This window comes from Marmota flaviventris, chromosome 2 (assembly GCF_047511675.1).
Source record: "Marmota flaviventris isolate mMarFla1 chromosome 2, mMarFla1.hap1, whole genome shotgun sequence".
Lineage (NCBI taxonomy): Eukaryota > Metazoa > Chordata > Mammalia > Rodentia > Sciuridae > Marmota > Marmota flaviventris.
In genome coordinates, this window is record NC_092499.1 from 65,586,984 (window position 1) to 65,606,778 (window position 19,795).

General features: G+C 46.0%; 1 protein-coding gene across 3 annotated transcripts in view; it reads right to left on the reverse strand.

The window, feature by feature from the left end:
• Positions 1-24: 24 nt before the first annotated feature.
• Plekhh1 (pleckstrin homology, MyTH4 and FERM domain containing H1) overlaps positions 25-19,795 on the reverse strand; it is a 49,761-nt gene continuing 29,990 nt past the window's right edge. For all 3 annotated transcript variants that reach the window (XM_071607941.1, XM_027929524.3, XM_071607942.1), the window contains 20 exons: positions 18,267-18,417; positions 17,912-18,054; positions 16,496-16,606; positions 15,333-15,419; positions 14,856-15,017; positions 13,687-13,767; positions 13,148-13,330; positions 12,539-12,647; positions 11,637-11,749; positions 10,481-10,657; positions 10,043-10,140; positions 9,400-9,577; positions 8,746-8,901; positions 7,577-7,677; positions 6,915-7,056; positions 5,657-5,799; positions 5,438-5,567; positions 3,727-3,813; positions 3,310-3,456; positions 25-2,206 (listed from right to left, as the gene is read on the reverse strand). In XM_071607941.1, coding sequence (XP_071464042.1) covers positions 2,096-2,206; positions 3,310-3,456; positions 3,727-3,813; positions 5,438-5,567; positions 5,657-5,799; positions 6,915-7,056; positions 7,577-7,677; positions 8,746-8,901; positions 9,400-9,577; positions 10,043-10,140; positions 10,481-10,657; positions 11,637-11,749; positions 12,539-12,647; positions 13,148-13,330; positions 13,687-13,767; positions 14,856-15,017; positions 15,333-15,419; positions 16,496-16,606; positions 17,912-18,054; positions 18,267-18,417 — 2,610 coding nt within the window. In that variant the 3' untranslated portion in view covers positions 25-2,095. The remainder of the gene's footprint in view (positions 2,207-3,309; positions 3,457-3,726; positions 3,814-5,437; positions 5,568-5,656; positions 5,800-6,914; positions 7,057-7,576; positions 7,678-8,745; positions 8,902-9,399; positions 9,578-10,042; positions 10,141-10,480; positions 10,658-11,636; positions 11,750-12,538; positions 12,648-13,147; positions 13,331-13,686; positions 13,768-14,855; positions 15,018-15,332; positions 15,420-16,495; positions 16,607-17,911; positions 18,055-18,266; positions 18,418-19,795) is intronic.

Sequence of the window (19,795 nt, forward strand, 5' to 3'; positions counted from 1 at the left end):
TTTCTTAATAAACAACTCTCCTTCCAAAACATACACAGTAATTGCCTGATGTGCAGACAGCTATTTTTTTTATTGACAAACACGATCATGACATTTCAGTCATGGGTGTCAAACACATTGATACTTTTCTGTTATTCAGCATTTTCTACCACTTTTCAGCTACTTTTGCCAAGAGGGAGGAGACAAAATGTAAGACAGAAAATTTGACTTTTGTTTCCAGACATGGTACTCCCAAGTTAAAGAAGAATAAACAAACTCTAGCAGCCTTTGTTTCTAGGACAGTTTCTTGTCTATAAAATTAATAAACTAAAGGAAGATTCCTAAGAGTCAGGAAGTAGGAAAGATGGTGAGGGAAGTAGTTTGACTCCTAGATTCAATATGAACATAATGGCACTTACACTTTCTTTAGAGCTCTATTTTTTTTTTTTAAATGCGCTAGTTAGCTAATATCTTCATTGGCCTTAGAGACACTCAGGATATAAAAGCAGAGATAACTCAGCCTTGGAAGAGTTATCCAAGAGCCTACGTCAGGTGATTTTTTTCGAGGTAGAAATGTCTCAGCTAGACCCCCACCCAAATCCTGGGAGGTGGTGGTGGGTGGAGGGATAGAAATAGCTATAAAACTGTCTGCCTTGCAAAGTCAAATTAAAAAGAGACAGACTCTCATGCCTCTTTTTTTCTTCCTTCTTCACTGTGCTTTGTTAGTTTAAAGGTTGAGAGGGAAAGCATAACAACAGCTGAAGTGATCAGATAAATTAGTTCCAGTCTCATGGTTTTTGCATGTGCAATACCCACATCACTGGGGCTAAAAGCTTGGTTCTTGGGTTGTTTCTGCTAGCCACATTTTTCAGCATTTTGTGAAAAAAATGTTAAGACTACCTTAGAGTTATAAAATAAAACTTCATTTCTCAGATGTTGGAAAATCAGAGTATGAACTCCCCCACCCCAGTGGAAAAGATGTAGACAAAAAACCATTCCCCTGCACTCAATTAGAATGTTTGCGTTGAGGGGGATTATGATGTTCTCAAGAAGGCAAAAGGTGAAAAAATTTTCTACTTTTTATACCTAATGCTTTTAGGCTAAGACAGACATTACATACATGCCCTGAGTCTCCAACTAATTTCCAGCAGAAGTTTGCCAGAAGTCTCAAGCACACCCAGGCCCTGGAGGAGACTGAGGGTCTTCTTTGTTCCTGATTCGCCTTCAGTGCCTCACACAGTAGCTAAAAGTGGAGAGCATTTGCTTGGTCTTTCAAAGAGTGGGGAATAATGGCTACCTTTCCTTCAGTAGTGAGCACAACCTTCACTGAGTCCCTTCCAGGTGCTGAAGTGAGACAGAAGTCAGACTGGACCCACCTTTTCCTGTCCTTGCTTGGACAGTGTGTAGTACTCAGTTCAGTTTATAGTCCAGTGTACATAAAACATGAAATGCAGCAGGGTTAGTGTTTCATTCTGCAAAATTTGGAGCTGCTGCCTCAGAAGGAGCACTGTGGATCCTACTCATCAGTAGAGGGGAAGATAGTCTATTTGTTTTTCTCTAGTCCTGCCAACACCATTTCCATCTGGAAAAGGAAGTCCAGTTTTAATTCTTGGCTTTTGTCAGAATTCAGGTAAATTGGAAATTTTTATCCTATTCTTTTCAGAAAACTTCAAGTATAATTCTCCACACAAAGATCACATACAATATAACAATGATCTTCCCTGAAGGAATCAGTGCAGAAGCCCCAAATACAGCACTGTGACCCTCAGTAACATTGGGACAGTGGGCCATCCCTGTCTATGTTTAGAATCAGATAGCATCCAGAGTCAGTATTCTTATGGGTGGTGGTGGTGGGGAATAAGTGGTTTCTATACTGGGTCTGGATTTGTAAAAGCTGGGCTCTGAAATATTATAAGGCATCTAGAGAGTAGTCTTCATAGACACTGAAATACACATTTCACAGAACTGTGTGCAGGGAGTTCTATTAGACCCATCACAGTAGTACCATATCCTAGGATATAAATCTCTAATCCCAGAGGTGGTGGGGAGAGGGTAGGAGAAATATTCACAGCAATGTTGGCCCCTTGGTGGCACAGGAAACAGAAGCAAAGAACTGTCATCCATCTAGCTCCCATGGCTGGCGGGCTGCAGGTGAGTTGGCAGGTGGGTTCACAGTTGTAGAGCAGTGGTTCATGTAGCTGGCCATGATGAAGGTAGTTTCAGCAATCTAAGGGGGCCAAAGAAGCAAAAGAATTAAGCTAGCCTTTGAGTGCTGGCTTTCTCAATTGGCTGTTGTATTGAGTATATGACGTTCACAGGCTTCAGCTCATCTCTCTCAAACTACCCACCCAAAAGAAAGTGTCCAAAGGGGATCGTTATGAGATTCAGGGACCCAGTGAATGGTCTGGAGTTCCTCCAAGATGTGTGGTGCCCTCCTGAGAAGAGGGCTAATGTTCTGCTCTGGTTATCTCTACGGCCAGGGAAGAGGTCCTTCTTGGGGAAGAGGTCACACATCCTCTCATTCAGCAGGGATGATATCAGAAGGAGGTGGAATTTGGCAAACTACAACTTGAGGATTAAGAGTGGGATCAACAGGGTTTCTGGTTACTATCAGAAGGGTGTTAGGAATAATAAATCAGAACTTAAGTTTATGAGGGGCTGGGGTTGTGGCTCAGAGGTAGAGCACTCGCCTGGCATGCATGAGGCACTAGGTTCAATCCTCAGCACCACATCAATAAAATAAAGATATTGTGTTGACCTACAACTAAAAAATATTTTTTTAAAAAAAGAACTCAGGTTTATGAGCCTTTGTAACTGTTACTTTTGATGGTCAATATTTCCTGTACTGAGTAGGAATAGTGCCTTAAAGCAAAAGAGGTATTTTTGTTGCCTTAGAGATCACAAGGAAGAGGGTGCATAGCAGAGACTGTCCCACTTTGTGGCTAGTGTTGTGGCAGCAGAATGAGAACATGAAAGCACCTTCAAGAGGACACTGCCCTACCCCAGGGCCAGCTGTAGAAAAGACAGACAAATGAGCACCAACTCAGGCCTGCATGGTTCTGGTGTATGTGAAAATTACAAAAGTAAGAGCATAGTAGTGGCTGGATCATAGTTAGTTCCCTCCTGATAGCACCTCTACCTACTAGCTTACCAATGACAGTAAGATACAATGCTACCTAAACCCTCTGGGAAGCTGATTATATATAGGACCTGGAATTTTACCTGGGGCAGGGCCTTCTAGGTTCTATGGTGACCCCAGTTTCCTCTCTAAGCTCCAAGCTAAAACATCCCACAAGACCAGAGTAAAATTTTGTAGCCGCAGTCACTCACCTTAGGAGCAGTCATCCGGAAGATCAACTTCTCAATGTGTGCTTTTCCAGACCCCTGGTCTGGAATGGTTCTAATCACAAGCATGAAGTCATCCCTGTAGCCACCAAAGGTTGTCACTGAAGAGTAGGGGTAAGTGATGTGCACTTGCTGTGGAAAGGAGCCAGTGAGTTCTGGGGAACCTTCACCTGTCTCTTCTAGGCACAGATAGACTTAAACAGGAAGGAAGAACTTTGAAGTGGTCATGATTTGGAATTATACACCTTGAATATCTATAAGCTGTGTCTAGACTAAAGGACAGTGCTGCTTGGACAGGAGGTGAGAGTAAGGGAACCATGGTCATCTAACTCAGACCTTTGAATCCAGAGAGAAGACAAGAGGAAGAGGAAGGATCAAAGCCACCCTTTCCTCTTTCCATACCATAGTGTGGTGGTCCAGGATGCTGACACCATCTTCATTCACAGCAATCCATATCAGAGTGTTCTCCTTGGAAGACAGCTTGGCAGGCTGCAGATCAGAAAAATCCCATCAGACATAATATCCAGGGTTAGAGAATTTGAACCATTAAGTACTTTCTGAGGATAAAGGTACATCCAGGGATCTGCCAAGCAGTAATTTTCAACCTCATCTTGGAAAACACAGAAAACATAATTTGTATAGCATTCGTTAATAAACAGGCAAGAGTGTCTGTGGCATGAGGCATCTACTAACGATCCCAGAGGTGGATGGGATCACATCATCCTGCTGCAAAACACTGGACAGAAAGCTCTGGGCTGCAGAATAGAGGCCAGCCCTATCTTTTGCATGGGGAACAGGCTGTTTCAGATCTCAGAAACGTAGCATTCCGTTCACAGTGTTTCCCAGCTGAAGTGCATCTTGCTTTAACCAATTTCCTAAGGACTTTAAAAGAATGGAAAAACAAGGATGCAATCTTGTAGGCTTAAGCCTTACTAGTGAGAACATGACATGTAGTGGACATTTCCTGAATTTTTATTGCCAGGGCTGCAGTGGGATGATTCAGAAGGTTTTTCTTTCCTACTCAAAAGGCTAGGAGGAGAGGGAGAGATGGACAGGTCACCTTTTCTGAAGCTTTCCCCAACTTCCAAGATCAAGTGGGCCTCTTTATAGATGCCTTTATAACACCCCTATACTTTTCCTTCATATCCCTGTAACCGCTTGTAAAAAAAAATACATACATAAATTATATATATATCATCATATACATATGAAAATATATGAATTAATGATATATATGGATAGGGGTTGAGGGTGTAGCTCAGTGGTAGAATCTCTGCCTAGCATACTCAAGGCCCTGGTTCAATCCCTAGCCCCATAAAATTTAAATAAATAAATATACATGTGTGCATATGTACGATGCGGGAGAAGACAAAAAATGAATATATAGATGATTATTTGGTTAATTTGCATCTCCCCCATTATATGGGAAGCTTCATGAAGGCAAGGGCTGTCTGATTTGTTCAGTTCTTATAATCTTAAACAAGTAGCATTAGATATAGTAGGAACTTCATAATATTTGTTGGATAAATGAGTGAATATCCATTTTCTGAACTCTGGCTTCAGTGAGCAGAAACATGAGCAGCTTAATGTCTGATTATAATGTCTGGTTACAGGATAATATCTGTTTTCTATAAAATTCATGTACTCCAGATGCCTAGTGAGGAAAAGTTCCAACTAAAATTACTACTGGCCTCCTGGCCTTCATGCAGAGGTGAAATTAACTCTTGCCTATGTAGTCTGATTCCCCTGTGTGCCATGTTAAGCTAATAGAGATTTATTTAGGTTATACATGTTTCTTTCAAACTCCTTTAAAATGGAGTATTTTAAGTTGAAATCCTTGTGTGTGAATTCGTTGATCCTCTTCTCTTTCAGGAATAGCATTGACAAGTCTATAATAAACACTTTCATAAAGCTATGAATCACAACTGTGCTCTGGACCATGGTAACCTGGAGTAGGTCAGAAATAGGTGGAGAGAAAGTGACCCCTTGTGGTTGGTAGTGTGGAGGCAGGGGTTGTAGACTGGAGTGGCTCAAACATGACCAGATGGGGAGTGCAGCTCCAGGAGAAATTTAGGATATTCCTGAGGATGTGGCTCCTTCCACTGGCACTTACCTGAGCAGCAAAAAGCTTAGCACCAAAAAGAGGCCATTTCCGGGCCACAGTCAGGTAGATGCGGATGCATTCAGGAGGGGAGCAGCCTTGCAGTGCTGCCCACTTTGTGGTCAGCATATCTGTCAGATGCCTGTTGGGGTGTATGGAGAGAAATAGTGCCCATGAAGTCTCATCACAGCTCTGGGGCCTCCCCACAATACCTCCTTGCAGGCTACCTACCTCAGCTGTTCAGGGGGTGCCCCATGTCTGTAGCGCCTTGGGTAGAACCTATCTAGGACTTGCTGGAGAAGATGATGAGTCTTGGCAGGGGGTGTGCTCCCAGGGCCTGGCAGAATAGGCTTCTCCAAGTCCCCATATTCTACCTATAGCAAAAAAACATAGGAGTTAACAAGAGTCTGGAGGTAGATGGGGCCAGGTGGATGTTTTTGGAGAGGTGAACTAAACCACTGTTTATTTGTGGGGTGTGATTGGATATTAAAAAATACTTGTGAACAGAACCTTTATTTCAAGTTTCATAAACACTACAGAAATAACCTTAGAGTTCTAGAATACTGTAGATTGTCTAGACCAACTTTCATTTTGCAGCTGAGGTAATTACCTTATCCAAAGACAGTTAATTAGTGGCAGACATGGGAAATTATGTGGAAATTCTAGTTTCTAATCAAAGAATATGGGCCATAGAATTGACAATGCTACAGATCCTGAAAGACAGACTACCTAGCTCAAATCCCAGTTCTGTTATTTCGAGCTTTATGTCCTTGATCAAGTTAAACACTCTGAGCTTCAATTTCCTCAACTAAGTGGGAATGAGAACTATGTGGGAAAATACATACAAAATGCTTAGCATAGGGCCCACTATAGGATATCCATGTTGATGTTAATACTTATAAATATCAACAATTATTTCCCCTTCCTTTCCAGCATGTTGATCCAGCCTTTTTCTTATGGGGACCATGGAGGTATCCCACATACCTCTGGCAAGATGGCTCCTACAGGTAATAGGAAGGAGAGTCAAAGTTTGAATGTATGGTCTTCCTAATTCTACTTATAATGTTGGATGCTTTATACATTTTATCTCATACATTATGAGATATTTGTTATCTAAGCATCATACTTAGTAGTACAACCCTGTGGATGCAGGAAGGGAAGTATTTTGTTTTTAGTATACAGAGTAGGAAACTAAAGCATAGACAAATGACATGTCTTGGCCAACATTTCACATGGGAACATGGCTAGGACTCAAACCCCTGTTTTGAATTCCCAGTCCAGCATTCTGGACTGTAGTCCGTCTGCAGTGGGTAAGCTGTCTGTTGTCTGTACCCGGGACAGCATGCTGCCCTCTTCTGAGCACCTCCAGATCTGCAGAAATCTCTAATATTTCAGGCTGCATGGTGATTCCACCTGCCTTGGAGATTCCACCTGGGAGTCCCAAGATGGCCTCCTGACCCTTATATTTCCTGAACAGACAGAACCATACCTGGGCCATCAGGGCCGCCATCTCAAGAGCCAGTTCTTTATTGACAGGAAATCTCCCTGCCACTATCTCTCCACTGGTTTGGAAGGCAAGCAACAGTCGCTCTCGCTCTGTCTCCCCTTTGACTTGACTCCGAAAGTACAGCCTAGAGGGAAAAGAGTGAGAAGCCAAGTTTCAGCTGGGATCCCAATCAGGGATGAGGCTTTCTCTGGATCTTTTTATCTTGATTTCCAAAACAAACAAAACCCCCATAATTCTTTATACTATTTCCTATTGCCCCAGAAACGTAATCAGGTATGACAGAGCAGATACAGGACCATGCAGATCTTATAACCACAGCAGGATGTGGCTAATTCTGAATATACCATTAGACTTAATGGATTTGGTGACAGGAATCTAGCACCTGGAATCAGTGTTTATTAGGGTGTTGGATGAGTTAAGATTCCAGGAGACTAATGGAACTTATTTGCCTGGCTGACAAAGCCTGAGCTGCCCAATGTCTCAGGAGTAGGAGCAGCGCCGGCCTGCACCTCAGCTAATGCCCATCAGGCAGGGTTGGATCTGTGGGCCCGTCTGCCTGTCTAGGACAGGCCATCCAGCTGAGGAGGTGATGAGCTGGCCCCCACTGGCAGTCCTCATGTTTTCCCACAGGCAGTGCTCAGGACCTGTTCTTGTACATCAGCTTCACAACGCGTGTCCCACCCTCAGATTTTCCAGGGTGCAGCTCCTTCAGGGCTTGTTCCCACTTGGAGATGGCATCACAGATCTTGAAGAGGCAAAAGAGGAAAGTCAAAGAAGCCCCTTGTGAGGGCAAAAAGGTCCAGCCCTGGTTGCCTGTACTTAGGCAGAACTGTGAGTGCTCCCATCAGGTGACTGACCTGTGTGGGGCCTCATACTCCCAGGACCTGCAGTGCTGCCACTCCCTCACAAACGGATGGGGAGGTACAACGTGCCCTGGGCATGGTGAGCAGCAAAGCAAGGAACGCTGTCCCACTGCCTTCATAGTCGAGGGGGCTTCCTGGAGGCTACGCAGGGACCCTGAAACCTGTGGCCTCATCTCACTGGCTCCTTTTCCATTCCACGACTGCCATTCTTTTCAACAAATATACCCAATGGCCTTCAGACACTTATGAGGAAGATATCTGGCATATTTTTTTCCTGGAAGTGGTAAGATTAGAAGCCCTTGTCCTGCTGTTGTAAAGACAGATTCTGGAGCCAAATATACTCATCAAGTGCTGCAGCACATTCCCATACACACTAAGACTGTCATTCTAATTCTAGACCATAATACAGATTGGTCTTCAATCCCATTTAAGGGCCTCTAATAACACAGGTACAAGAAGGATCTACTTTGTTAAAACCTATAAGCTAGGGGCTGGGGATGTAGCTTAGTAGTAAAGCAATCCCTACTTATTTTAAATTAATTAATTATTTAATTTAAAATAAATAAATAAATAAAACAACTATAAGCATAGCATAGGTCCTGGTGCATAAGATGGCACACAGTGGGTCCAGGCATACAGTTCTCTGCCTATGAGTGGGCCGATGTAGGCTCAGCAGAGCTTTCCTGCCCCTTTACCAAGCTGAGAAGAGGCTCTTTCCCCTGGATGCTGCAGGGCCACTGGATGGAGGCAGGGTATGGAGATCTTGTCCCCAGAGATGAGGGTACATGCATTTTTGTTCTGCCCACACAGCTACATTTTAGACTAGCACAAAAATGCTGGCCCAGGAAGTACCTTGGGCTCAGCACCAAATGTGCTACTGAATAGTCGGGTGCCCACTGGATGGCACTAGTATTCCTGAGTCTGGGGTGGCTAAGTGGGGAGGCTGTCACCTTGACACTCCCCTGCAGGCAGTGTTCCAGATCCCTGCCAGAAGGATCATCGGTGAAGAGAGCAAAGCCAGAGTGGGATGATTTCCTCATGCCCGTCTCCTGATTCAGCCGCTGCAGGAACTCATCAACTGTGGAGGAGCCATCAAAACCAACCACCTGTGGAGGAGGGGAGGCACTCTGAGCTCAGTAGGCTTGTGGAGGCTTTCTATAGCAGGTGGAGAGGAGCAAGGGTGAATGCAAGAGAACCAGGCAAGATGGTTTCCATATTCAGACACAGAAGGTCAGGGGAAGGAAGCTGAGCCTGCCCACTGTAAACCAGAACAGACAAGCTTGGTCCCTTCTTTACTGTCACTCTTGGGGCTTCAGTCTCATGCCACTTTCCTAGTCATATGTCAGCTTCCCTGTTCATGTGATAGTTAAAGAGATCTACTTCCAGAGAACCGCACAATGAAGTGCTTCTGTGATTCAAACTCCTTTCTCCCTAAACACATGAATTAATGCCCCCTCCCGTGCCAAATTCTAAGCTCATCCTTTTTTCTGGTTTCCCTGTTAAGAATCTGAAAGCCCACAGAGGCTTGGCACTCACCTGGGCCAGAGATGTTTCCTCTAGACAGTAAGAACACTTGGGTCAGAAAGCTCAGCCAGTTTCCTCACCTGGTAAGTCCCGTTGGCAAAGTGCACAGGGATGCTGAAGGGCAAGGAGTGGTGGAAGGGGTTTCGCAGCAAGATGGACACCACTTCCATGCGTGATGGTCTGGCTTCCCGCTCCCCTGACTGCAGAGTTCGCTCCACTGCCCGCTGACAGTAGGTGGCATACTGGCCAGTTTCATTTCTAAAAAGCCAGGAGGATGAGAACACTAGGCACTCTGATCATCCCTGCCTCTGTGGCACCCAGGTGCCTACCCAATTTAGCTAGCAGGGGTAGGTTGTAGGAAAAGCCCTTAAGACTAGAGTATTAATTTGTCATTCATAACCTATCTGTGGTAGACTGCTAGCATGCATGTTTTCTTGCAGAAGCCAGAACAACATAGAAACAGTGAATATTTGGGGACAACTTAGGGGCAATATGGTTTCACATGAACTACCCTACAAAACACCCCAAAACACATGGACTGGTGTGCAGAGAAGCCTAAGCATGCCCAGATCTCCATGTGCCTGTTTGCACAAGATAATGGACAACATCTCTCAATCCTGAGCAAATCTTGGAGGGGAGGAACAATCTGCTCTATCTAGTCTCCCCATCATCCCTCTTAATCATACCGCAATCAGTAGTGGCAGCAGAAACACATCTACTCACCTGGGATCTGCATGGCGTTGGAGCTGCTGCTTAACATACCAGAGGAAATGATGCTGAGGCAGGAAAAGTGGGGCACACAGAGCCAGGAGCTGCCAACACTGCCAGGGGACACATAGGGTGGGCTGTGTGCTGGGTCTGCAGAGCCCCTGCCTTGCAGTTCCAAGCTGCAAAACGTTTGACACTCTTTCCCCACACCAGAACCCCCCAACCTTCTGTGGGAACCGGGTTGGCCAGCTTGGTCAGGCTTTGTTCAGAATGGTGATCACACAATCTGACAATGCACAGACAGATAAGCTGTACTGAGGCAGCTCAGAGCATGGAGGCTGTTTGCTCGCTTGGCACAGAGCACAATTTGCCCATCACCTTCCACTTTTTTTCTTCCTGGGCAGTCCTTGCCAGTGATTCTGTTCAGATGTTCCATCCCCAGGGAATGCTAACCTGCATGAGGGAGTACTTCTGAGGTGGGCGGCAGCTGGTCTGCTTCATGAGTTGGCAGTAGATCTCGCTCTGCAGCTCAGGGTGAACCAGGCACACCTGCAGTGCTGTCTGGGCCAGGGACACGTGGTAGTCCACTGAGGCAGCCTCTACGGGCACATTGATGAAGAGCTGGCAGGACTGGGAGGGGAACAACAGTGGTACAGGCAGAGACAGCACCATGATTATTGTTCTGACAGTGCAATGGTGTCTCTGACCCCAAGCAGAGCCCTAAGGGAGGCTCAAATTCACCACAGACAGCTCTTTCTAGGAAAGAGCATTATTACTGCTTACAAGCATCTATGCTGAAGTGGCTATTCTGGGATAGAATCATTCCTTTTTTTTTTTTTTTTTTTTGGTACTAGGGATTGAATCCAGGACTGCTTTTCCACTGAACTATATCCGCAAACCTTTTTATTTTTTACTTTTGAGACAGGGTCTCATTAAGTTGTTGAGGCTGGCCTTGAACTTATGATCCTTCTGCTTCAGCCTCCCAAATTGTTGGGATGACAGGTGTGTACCACTTCATCTCACGGAATGAATCTTTCCTTCTTTAAAGGTTTCCATTATACAAGCAAGACAAAGTTAGCTTACATAAGAAAATTCATTTAAAAATTCAGATAAGCGGGGCTGGGGTTGTGGCTCAGAGGTCGAGTGCTTGCCTAGCATGCATGGGGCACTGGGTTCGATCTTCAGCACCACACAAAGATAAAATAAAAGTATTGTGTACACCTATAACTAAAAAATAAATATTAAAAAAATTCAGATGAGCACAAAGAACATTTTTAAATAGGTCAAAGTCTCTGAAGTCCAGAAGCAATGTAAACCTGGCCCTTCCTACTGTGGACTATAGGAGGGAATCTTCATCAAGAGAGAGTTTTCACTGGCATTTCTCAAAGTCCTAGAGCTTCCCTCTGCCATAAAGGAAGGTTGCCGTAAAGGAAGCCATTGGGGGACCTTGTGGGACCTTCTTTCCCTTTCTCTCTGGATCCCCCTGTGGGCTACCCTATCTCCTCCACCCATGTTATCACAGCAGTAGGCTTAGGCTGCTCCAGGCCAAGCCTGGGCATGCAGTGTGGACACCACTGGTTGATGGGCCTGGGCTATGCTCTTACTTTACCTTGAAGAGCTTGAGAGCCTCTGTCTGCAGAGCCTCAGAGGGCAGGGTGGTGAGGGAGGTACACAGCCCATCTTTGCTATAGCACAGCATAGGGTGCCTCCAGAGTGGGGAATCTGTCCAAAGCACAGCACCAGAAAGCAGTACAGTTACTACTGAGGAAGGAACTCACCTCCCAGCCCCAACTTTAGTTTGTGAGGAAGACAATAATTTAACTCTCTGGGAAACATGGGTGGTTCTGAGTTTATCAGTCACAGACTACAGGGTATGCAGGGGTGCACTGCATTCACACACTCACAAGTGTGGCCATACAGGAAGGCAGTCAGCACTTTGCTACAGAACTGCAAGAAGGGTGAGTGTGCATGGCTGGGATGCACCTGAGGGTAAGTGTATGTGGGGGCAGGTCTCTGCCTTATGGTGCAGAATTGGCTGCAGGAGCACACACATTACACAAGCCTCACAGTAGCAGTAAAAGGCTGTGCGTGGTGTGTGCCTTGGTTAGTTCCTGAGGACCCTGAGACTCAGTAGCAAAATAAAGACCCCTAAACAGCCCCAGGCTTAGTTTTGCCTGATCAAATTTAGGCTCAAATTATTAATTAACAAAGTCTAACTATAGATTAACCAGCTCCCTCCTTTCCTCAGTCCTCTGCCCAGCCAGCAAAGCTGTGGTCTGAAGAGTGAAACATTTACCCAGATCACTGAACAGTCTGCTTCCCAGACAAACTGCCCCCGAGTGTCTTAGACAGAGACATAGGGGCACTGAAAAGTAGGATGGGGACTCCTGTTCTGAATTAGTTATATTTAGCACAGCTCCAGGGGACCACAGTGCTTTCTTTGGGTTCCTGACCAATAAGCACCTAGCCTCCACCCTCCAACCCACACCACAATGGCCACCCTTACCTTACCTGGGTCTCCCTCACCATCCATCAGTTTCCCAATGAGCTGCTCATAGGCAGTGCCTACCTTGGCACTGCTGCCACCTGCAGCCACTGTGAGGTGGTAAAGCCATGTATCCTGGAAGAAGGTGGGAAGCCATTGGATGTGGGGGAGTGAAAGAGTGGAGGTAAAAGTTCCAAAGAGGATTCCCACAGTGGGATTCAGCCACTGTGGTTGGCAAGAGTCAAGGTTACCAGTTTCTAAGGGGAAAGATTAGGGATCAGGTGAACAGGGACCTATTTCCAAGTTGGTTCTATCTCATGGCCCCAGGGAAGATACTGATCACTGGGAATGAATTCAATGGAAAGCTATATTCTCATTCAGAGAATATTAATTGCCAAAGTATTAAAAGAGGGAAATAAATTTAGGGAAGCTCAGGCGAAAGAGAAAGGAAGGGCTGAGGCTGTGGCTCAGTGGTAGAGTGCTTGCCTAGCATGTGTGAGGCACTGGGTTTGATTCTCAGCACCACATATAAATAAATGAATAAAATAAAGGTCCATACATTTAAAAAAAAAAGAGAAAGGAAGATCAAAATCACAAGTCCAAGTTTGGCCACAAAGGCCCAACTCCTACCTTACCTTTTCATGCTTGGTACCAATGAGCAGGTAGGTAGGACTGTGCTCTGGAGGATGGATCACCAGCGTACAGTGGGAGGAAAGTAACCGTCTGGTTCCTCCAGCCTCATAGTCCTCATCTGAGTCACAGGATCGATCTACTTCTTCTATGCGTGCATCCCGCACAGGCAGACGACCCAGGGGTCGCTGTAGACATGAGCCGTCCATGAGTGGGAGAACCAGGGGGATGAGGGAATTTCCTCTCTCTGAATACTTAAGCTCTAGAGGGTGGGAGTCTTGGATGTGGACAGACGACAGGATGGGAAGCTGGAAGCTATAGCATTGCAGCCAGGCTGGGAGCAGAATGAGGCTTATTTGAGAATAACCAATAGACCACACAGGTTATACATGCTGGCTGCATGCTCTGGAGAGATCTAGCCAGCTGGCTGTTGTACTAGTTGTGGGTTTGGTTGGGTACAGGGTAAAGATGGGGACTGACATCAGGACATGGAGCCACAGCAATGTGGCTTGGGGGAATAGTTGCTGTCAGGAAGTTGAGGTACCTTATCCTCATGGCTCCGGTAATAGTAGAAGGTTTTCCCAACAAGAGCACACCAGACTAGCTTGGAGTGGCCATGTTTTACCTGGAGGACAGAAATGAACTAGCATTATTAGAACCAGAGGGCCCCAGAAAAAAATCCAGGACTGGCAAAAAGAAGCCAAAGAGAAGACTCAGGTCCTTAGTGGAAATGCCAGTCAGACTCCCTACTAATAGAACCCCTTTCAGAGAAAAGACCATGATGTGTACACCAGCCTTCCTTGGGCTATTCAGTGACCTATGACCTACCATTAAAAGATGGATACCTAGGGGCTGGGGTTGTGGCACATGGCAGCGCGCTTGCCTAGCATGTGTGAGGTACTGGGTTCGATTCTCAGCACCACATATAAATAAATTAATAAAATAAAGGTCCATCAAAATCTTAAAGAAAAAAAAAAGATGGATACCAGGACAATCAGATATCCCTTCCAGGAATGTGAACACAGGAAGAACTTGCTAGTTGGCAGAGGCGAGGGTTGTTAGGATGCAAGGAAGGTAAGAGCCAAGGCAGGCTGAAACCCTTGGGTGACCACAGATCATGAGGGAACAGAAACTACCCAGATGCAGAGAATGGCATCAACACAGCCTGAAGGGGGAAGCAGAGGCTGAGAGCCCATAACCCCTGAGACTGCTGAGCACAGCTGCTCTGGCTCTGGGGTGTCTGTTGTCACTAAGTGCTACCTTGTTAACTTCCCTTTCCATGGGTTAGCAAATGGTTCTCTGTTCCCTGCAACCAGAAGAGCCCTAACTAAAATGTCTTTAGGGCAGGCCTAGGACACTGTAGTCTTTGGATGACTGGCTATTCCCAATCTGCCCAAGTCTCTTCTTGACACTGTTAATTCTGAGGCATGGTGGATACAATGTGGGGGCAACCCCTAATGACCTCAAAATGGGGTAAAACCATTGCTTTCCTTCCTGTATTGGGAATACTTGTTCTAACAATCCTTAGCTCTGCTTCCTAGATACCATCACCATCACCTTATGTTGTTAGACCATGTTTGAGGGTCAACCAGCTAGTTACATGAGAAGCCCCTGGATTTAGGAACTGTGGGAAAGGAGGGAGCCCACCACTCTTTGCCCCTCCCACTCCTGGCTCCCGGACTCAGGAGGTTCCTCCCCTCAGCTCCCTCATACCTTGGTCAGCCAGCCCTTCACAGTGGGCTTGGTGCCACCCTGAGGCAGGGCTGGAGGCCCGGTGGCCTGTACCTTCAACAAGTTCTGTAGGACCCGTATCCACTCCTCCAGCAGGCTGGGTGAATCTGCTGTCAGGTAGTAGGTCTTCTTCTCTGAGATAAGCTGTGGAGGGCAAAGGATTGGGGCCAGAGGCAGCAAGACAAGCTCTGAGATGACACAAGACCCTGAATTCACTGGATCTTCCTTATTCCTACCCTGTTGCTCCCTTCCTTCTTTTCCTCCCTATCTTTCCTACCTTCACTCCATTTCACATTGTCTCCTCTTCCTTCCTTATATTCACAATGTAGTACAACATCCTAATGTTGATGTTAAGTTTTTCATTCATGTTCTTTTTGCCCCATCTTTGTCTCAAACATAGTCATATCCAAACCTAGCATCTGATCTGCCTAAAATACCAACTGCTCTGATCAGGTTCACCTGGAATGTCTGTGCACCCTCCCCTCGAACAATTTGGCAATGGGAGTTCAGATCCACTTGACCTTGAGGTTTCCGAATGACATCACTCTGTAAAGAAAGGAACAGAGAGCAAAGCATTGGAGGCTTCTCAGAGCATCATTTACCCTCATATCTTACTCCAGGTCAAAGGCAACGGGAAAAGTTATTCCCAAGCTTTCCTGGTATGGTATGATGGGTAACTTGTTCTAGATTCTGGTTCTAGCTAAATGAAGCTATACTTAGAAGAATGGGTCTTTCCAATACAAGCCTCAATAAAGACTGAGTAAGCCTTTAAAATTGGGTCAGAAGTTACCAAATTATTATTCAATGAAAAAGTCCCTATAAATTCTTTTTGTTAAAGTGGGTGTGGTGGTGTAGACCTGTAGTCCCAGCTACTTGGGAGGCTGAGACAGGAGGATCTCTTAAACTTAAGTATTCAAGGCCAGATTTGGTAGCATAATAAGACCCCATCTTAAACAAAAACAAAACTTTTCACTATATTCTTATATGAAATATGGCAAATAAGTGGCATATATATCATTACTATTATTCTTTCCATTATCACTGCAGACATCAATCAATCAATCATGGAATGCTTATCATAGAGAAATATAGACCCAGAATCCTTAAAAGAGAGTATGGAGTTGGTGACAGCCACTACCAATCAAAGGGGATCTACACAAGAGCAAGGCCGATTTTCCCTCTTCAATAATTAAAATTAGTTCTCTAGGGAGGTTCTGTCAAACTAGTTCCCAACATCAAGGCTCCTTAATTCCAGACAATGGAAGGAAGAGGTGGAGAAGGTAATGGGTTGTCTGTTAGAATAATCCAGATGAAGTGAGGGCAGCCTAGGAACAAATCTTTATAGGACTAAACATGAGAAGCAATCAGCTTCTGAAGGAAGAAGAAATTCCCAAGCCAGCTGGCCAGGGGCTGCCTTGACTGTCTTGTGCCTTATTTCATTGTGAGAAGCCATGCCCAGCCTCATGGTCCCCTGTGTGTCTCAAAGCTTTGAGTGCCTCTCACTGCCTGTCAGATCTCTGTGCTCTGGCCTTGAACACACTGCCTTTCTTTCAGTCCTTATCATACAGTTCTGAGTCTGGACTGGGATCCTTCTACCTCCAGTGCTGGAGGAGGGGTCTCACCGGGGACTTGTAGTACAGAATTTGTCCCTGTCTCAGGACAAACCAGCGCCTCTTCCATGTCTTCACCCGGCTTCCCATTTTCAGCAGGTAGCCTGACTTCTCCAGTGACTCCTGAGGGGTGAGAGAGCAGAGAGGGAGAGGGAGACAGAAAGGGGAAATCACTTGGGGCTCTACATCACACAAGTCAAAATGGTCCAGCTGAATCACTGCTTTGCCATCAATTTTTTTAAAACTTTTTTTTTTTTTTTGGTACTGTGGATTGAACTCAGGGGCACTTGACCATTGAGCCACATCCCCAGCCCTTTTTGCAATTTATTTAGAGATAGGGTCTCACTGAGTTGCTTAACACCTCACTTTTTGCTGAGGTTGGCTTGGAATTCACCATCCTCCTGCCTCAGCTGATCTCCCAAGCCGCTGAGATTACAGGCGTGTGCCACTGCACCTGGCAATTTTTAAAAAACTTATTAGGTGCCTATTCCTTGTATTTATTTTCTGGGCACCATACCCTGTTGGGGGTTCAGAGAGGAGTAGAAAAGCCAGGATGGTCCTGCAGGGGAGGGCTCCCACATGGCTGGGGAAGATAACTCCTGGTCTGCCATGAGAAGGTGGCAGATCAGGGGCTCAGGCAAGAGGGCGGCTAGGAAGAGCTTCAGGAAAAAAACAGACCTGAACAGGTCTCTGGAAGAATGATGAAATTCTTCAAAGAATTTGGGAGGCTGAGAGGGCTGGGGTTGTGGCTCAGCAGTAGAGCCCTCACCTAGCACATTCGAGGCCCTGGGTTCGATCCTCAGCACTACATAAAAATAAATAAAATAAAGGTGCTGTGTCCAACTACAACTAAAAAATAAGTATTTAAAAAAAATGCTGAGGAGGAAGGTCATTCTAGGCGGCATGGCATGAGAGGTCAGGCTGGCCTGGGGAACAGTGGGCACAGGCCAGGGTAGAGGGTTTGTGGAGTAGAGTGGAGCCAGGGCTGGGGAATTAGGTCTGGATTCACTGCTGGCCCTGGCATGTAGTGCAAGTCGGAACCTTAAGTGTCTCATCCCTAAGACAGGGTAATAACCCCAAAACAGGGCACTAATCCCAAGAGGACTACAAGGACAAATGAGATGTGAAGTGCGAGCACTGAAGACTATGCCTGTAAAGCACAATCTGACAGCTCACGTCAGCATCCGAGGGTCAGTGTGGAGATAAAGCAACAGGTGCGAACCCCTCACAGGGTACCAAGGAGCTCTCTACGCTCCTCCTTCCTCCCTCCCCCGAGCCTGGGGTCTGTGTGCATCTGCTTTCATCAGTGGACACCCCCAGCCCACTCTCCAGGATTGCCTCCCTCTCTGTACCAACCCAGGGGCCTAACCCACTTAGCCCAGGCAGCCTCTGCTGTAGGTCTGTCCCACTGTGCCCTCTGTTGCTCACCCCGCCTAGGCCCAGCCCATCGGTGGAGTAGGACGAGGTGCGTTGAAGTTTGTGCTCAGGCTCTGAGTAGTCACTGTCCAGCGAACAGGCATCAGGGGGAATGGCGTAGTCACCCTCGGAGCTCAGTGAAGACATGGAGACCCCTGGCCACCAGAAGAGGAATCAAGGTCTGGGTCCTACACCTCCCAACTCACATGGCCCAGGGGCTACAGGGTCTTCATCACAGACCTGGGACCTCCAGTCTGGGGCTAAGGGTAGAGCTGTTGGGGATCCCAAGTACAGATCAAGTAAGGTCCCCCATGGACAAATCCCATGGAAAGGGGTGAGGGGACCCTCCTGCCCCCCTTCTCTGTACCTCTCTTGATGGCCCGGGGACTGCCTAGTCCGCTGGTCTTCCTACACTCAGAACAAGGGACTGATATTCGGAAACTGGCCTGAGAGCTGCAGTCATCATCAGACCCAGAGGAGTCGTCAGCGAAGGGCACATTGCTGATCTGCATGGCTTTCTGCAAGACAAGTCCCCTTCCCGACTGAAGCTCAGGCTACAAAACAAGCCTTTCTTACCCAACAGCTTATACTTGGATTCCAAGTGCCCAGGCATGGCCTTCACAGCCTGTCTGGGGCAACACAGGGGCCATTCGCTCATCACTGAAAAGACAACTGTCCCAAACAGTCAGGTTCCTTCCTGACTTCACTCATGTTCTTACCTCCATGACGTTCCTCCCTCCTATACACATCATCTTCTATGGTCCCCAAAGAGCTATCCCATCCAGACTGCACCCTGCCTGCTGTGTCCCTCGCTCCCTCCACCAGGGGGAGAGAAAGCCATGCCACAGGTCAGGTGGAGTGAGGAACAGGAGTGAGAGATCTTCTTGAAAGGCAAACATTTAAAAAGACTGATTATTTATCTCAATGTTGGTGAAAGTTTGGGGAAATAGCAGGAGGTTGGAATACTCCAGCGTGACAAAGTCTATTTGTGTGTGTGTGTGTGTGTGTGTGTGTGTGTGTGTGTGGTGCTAGGGATCAAACGCAGGGCTTTACACATGGCTGGGCAAGTGCTCTGTGGCACTCCCAGCCCATAAGGCATTTTTAAGAAAATAATGTAGCAGTACCTGTCAACACCTAAAACACTCATATAATCTGCCCAGAGATTCCACCTTTAGAATTCTGTATATTTAAGTACAAGGATATCTATGTCAAGAGAGCAATAGAGGCATAGAATGATGTGTATCATGTACCCTTTGTGAGCATATGTAGGCATGCATGTGTGAAAGAATGAGGAGAGAGGAAAAGAGGGAGAGAGAAAGAGAGGGCACGTACATATTTATAAGTGCATCTGTAAATAAATGCAGCAGAGGGCACAAAAGAATAAACACCAAACCATGAATGATAGTTCTCTCTAGGGTTAGGAATTAAAAATAACTATGACAGGAAACTTCATTTTTTTATTCTTCCATCAGAAGTTTTATCAAACTTTTTATTATGATTCAAAAACAAATAACAAAAAGACAAAATGTGTATGGAAGCATCCTGTTGCAGTACATCTGATTTTTGCTTAAAATGAGTAGCAATGTTAGCAGCGTCATGGGAGTGTGTGTAAACATATATAACCAGTTCTCGAAGGAGAACTGCCCTCTGGGACCACTGCCCTCTGGGACCTGGGAAGTGAGAAAGACACGAGAAAAGATGGGAGTGGAATTGGAGCAAGCAGAGGTCTAACCTTTAACTTCTTGTTTTGCCACATTCTTACTGGCTCAGATTTTTATAAATGCAGAATTCTTATAATCAGAATTATAAATAACAAATCAAAATGACATATGATGGGTTGAGTTCACTATTCAAGGTCACTGCATGCAGGTTTCTGGCCCTCAACACTCTCCCCCC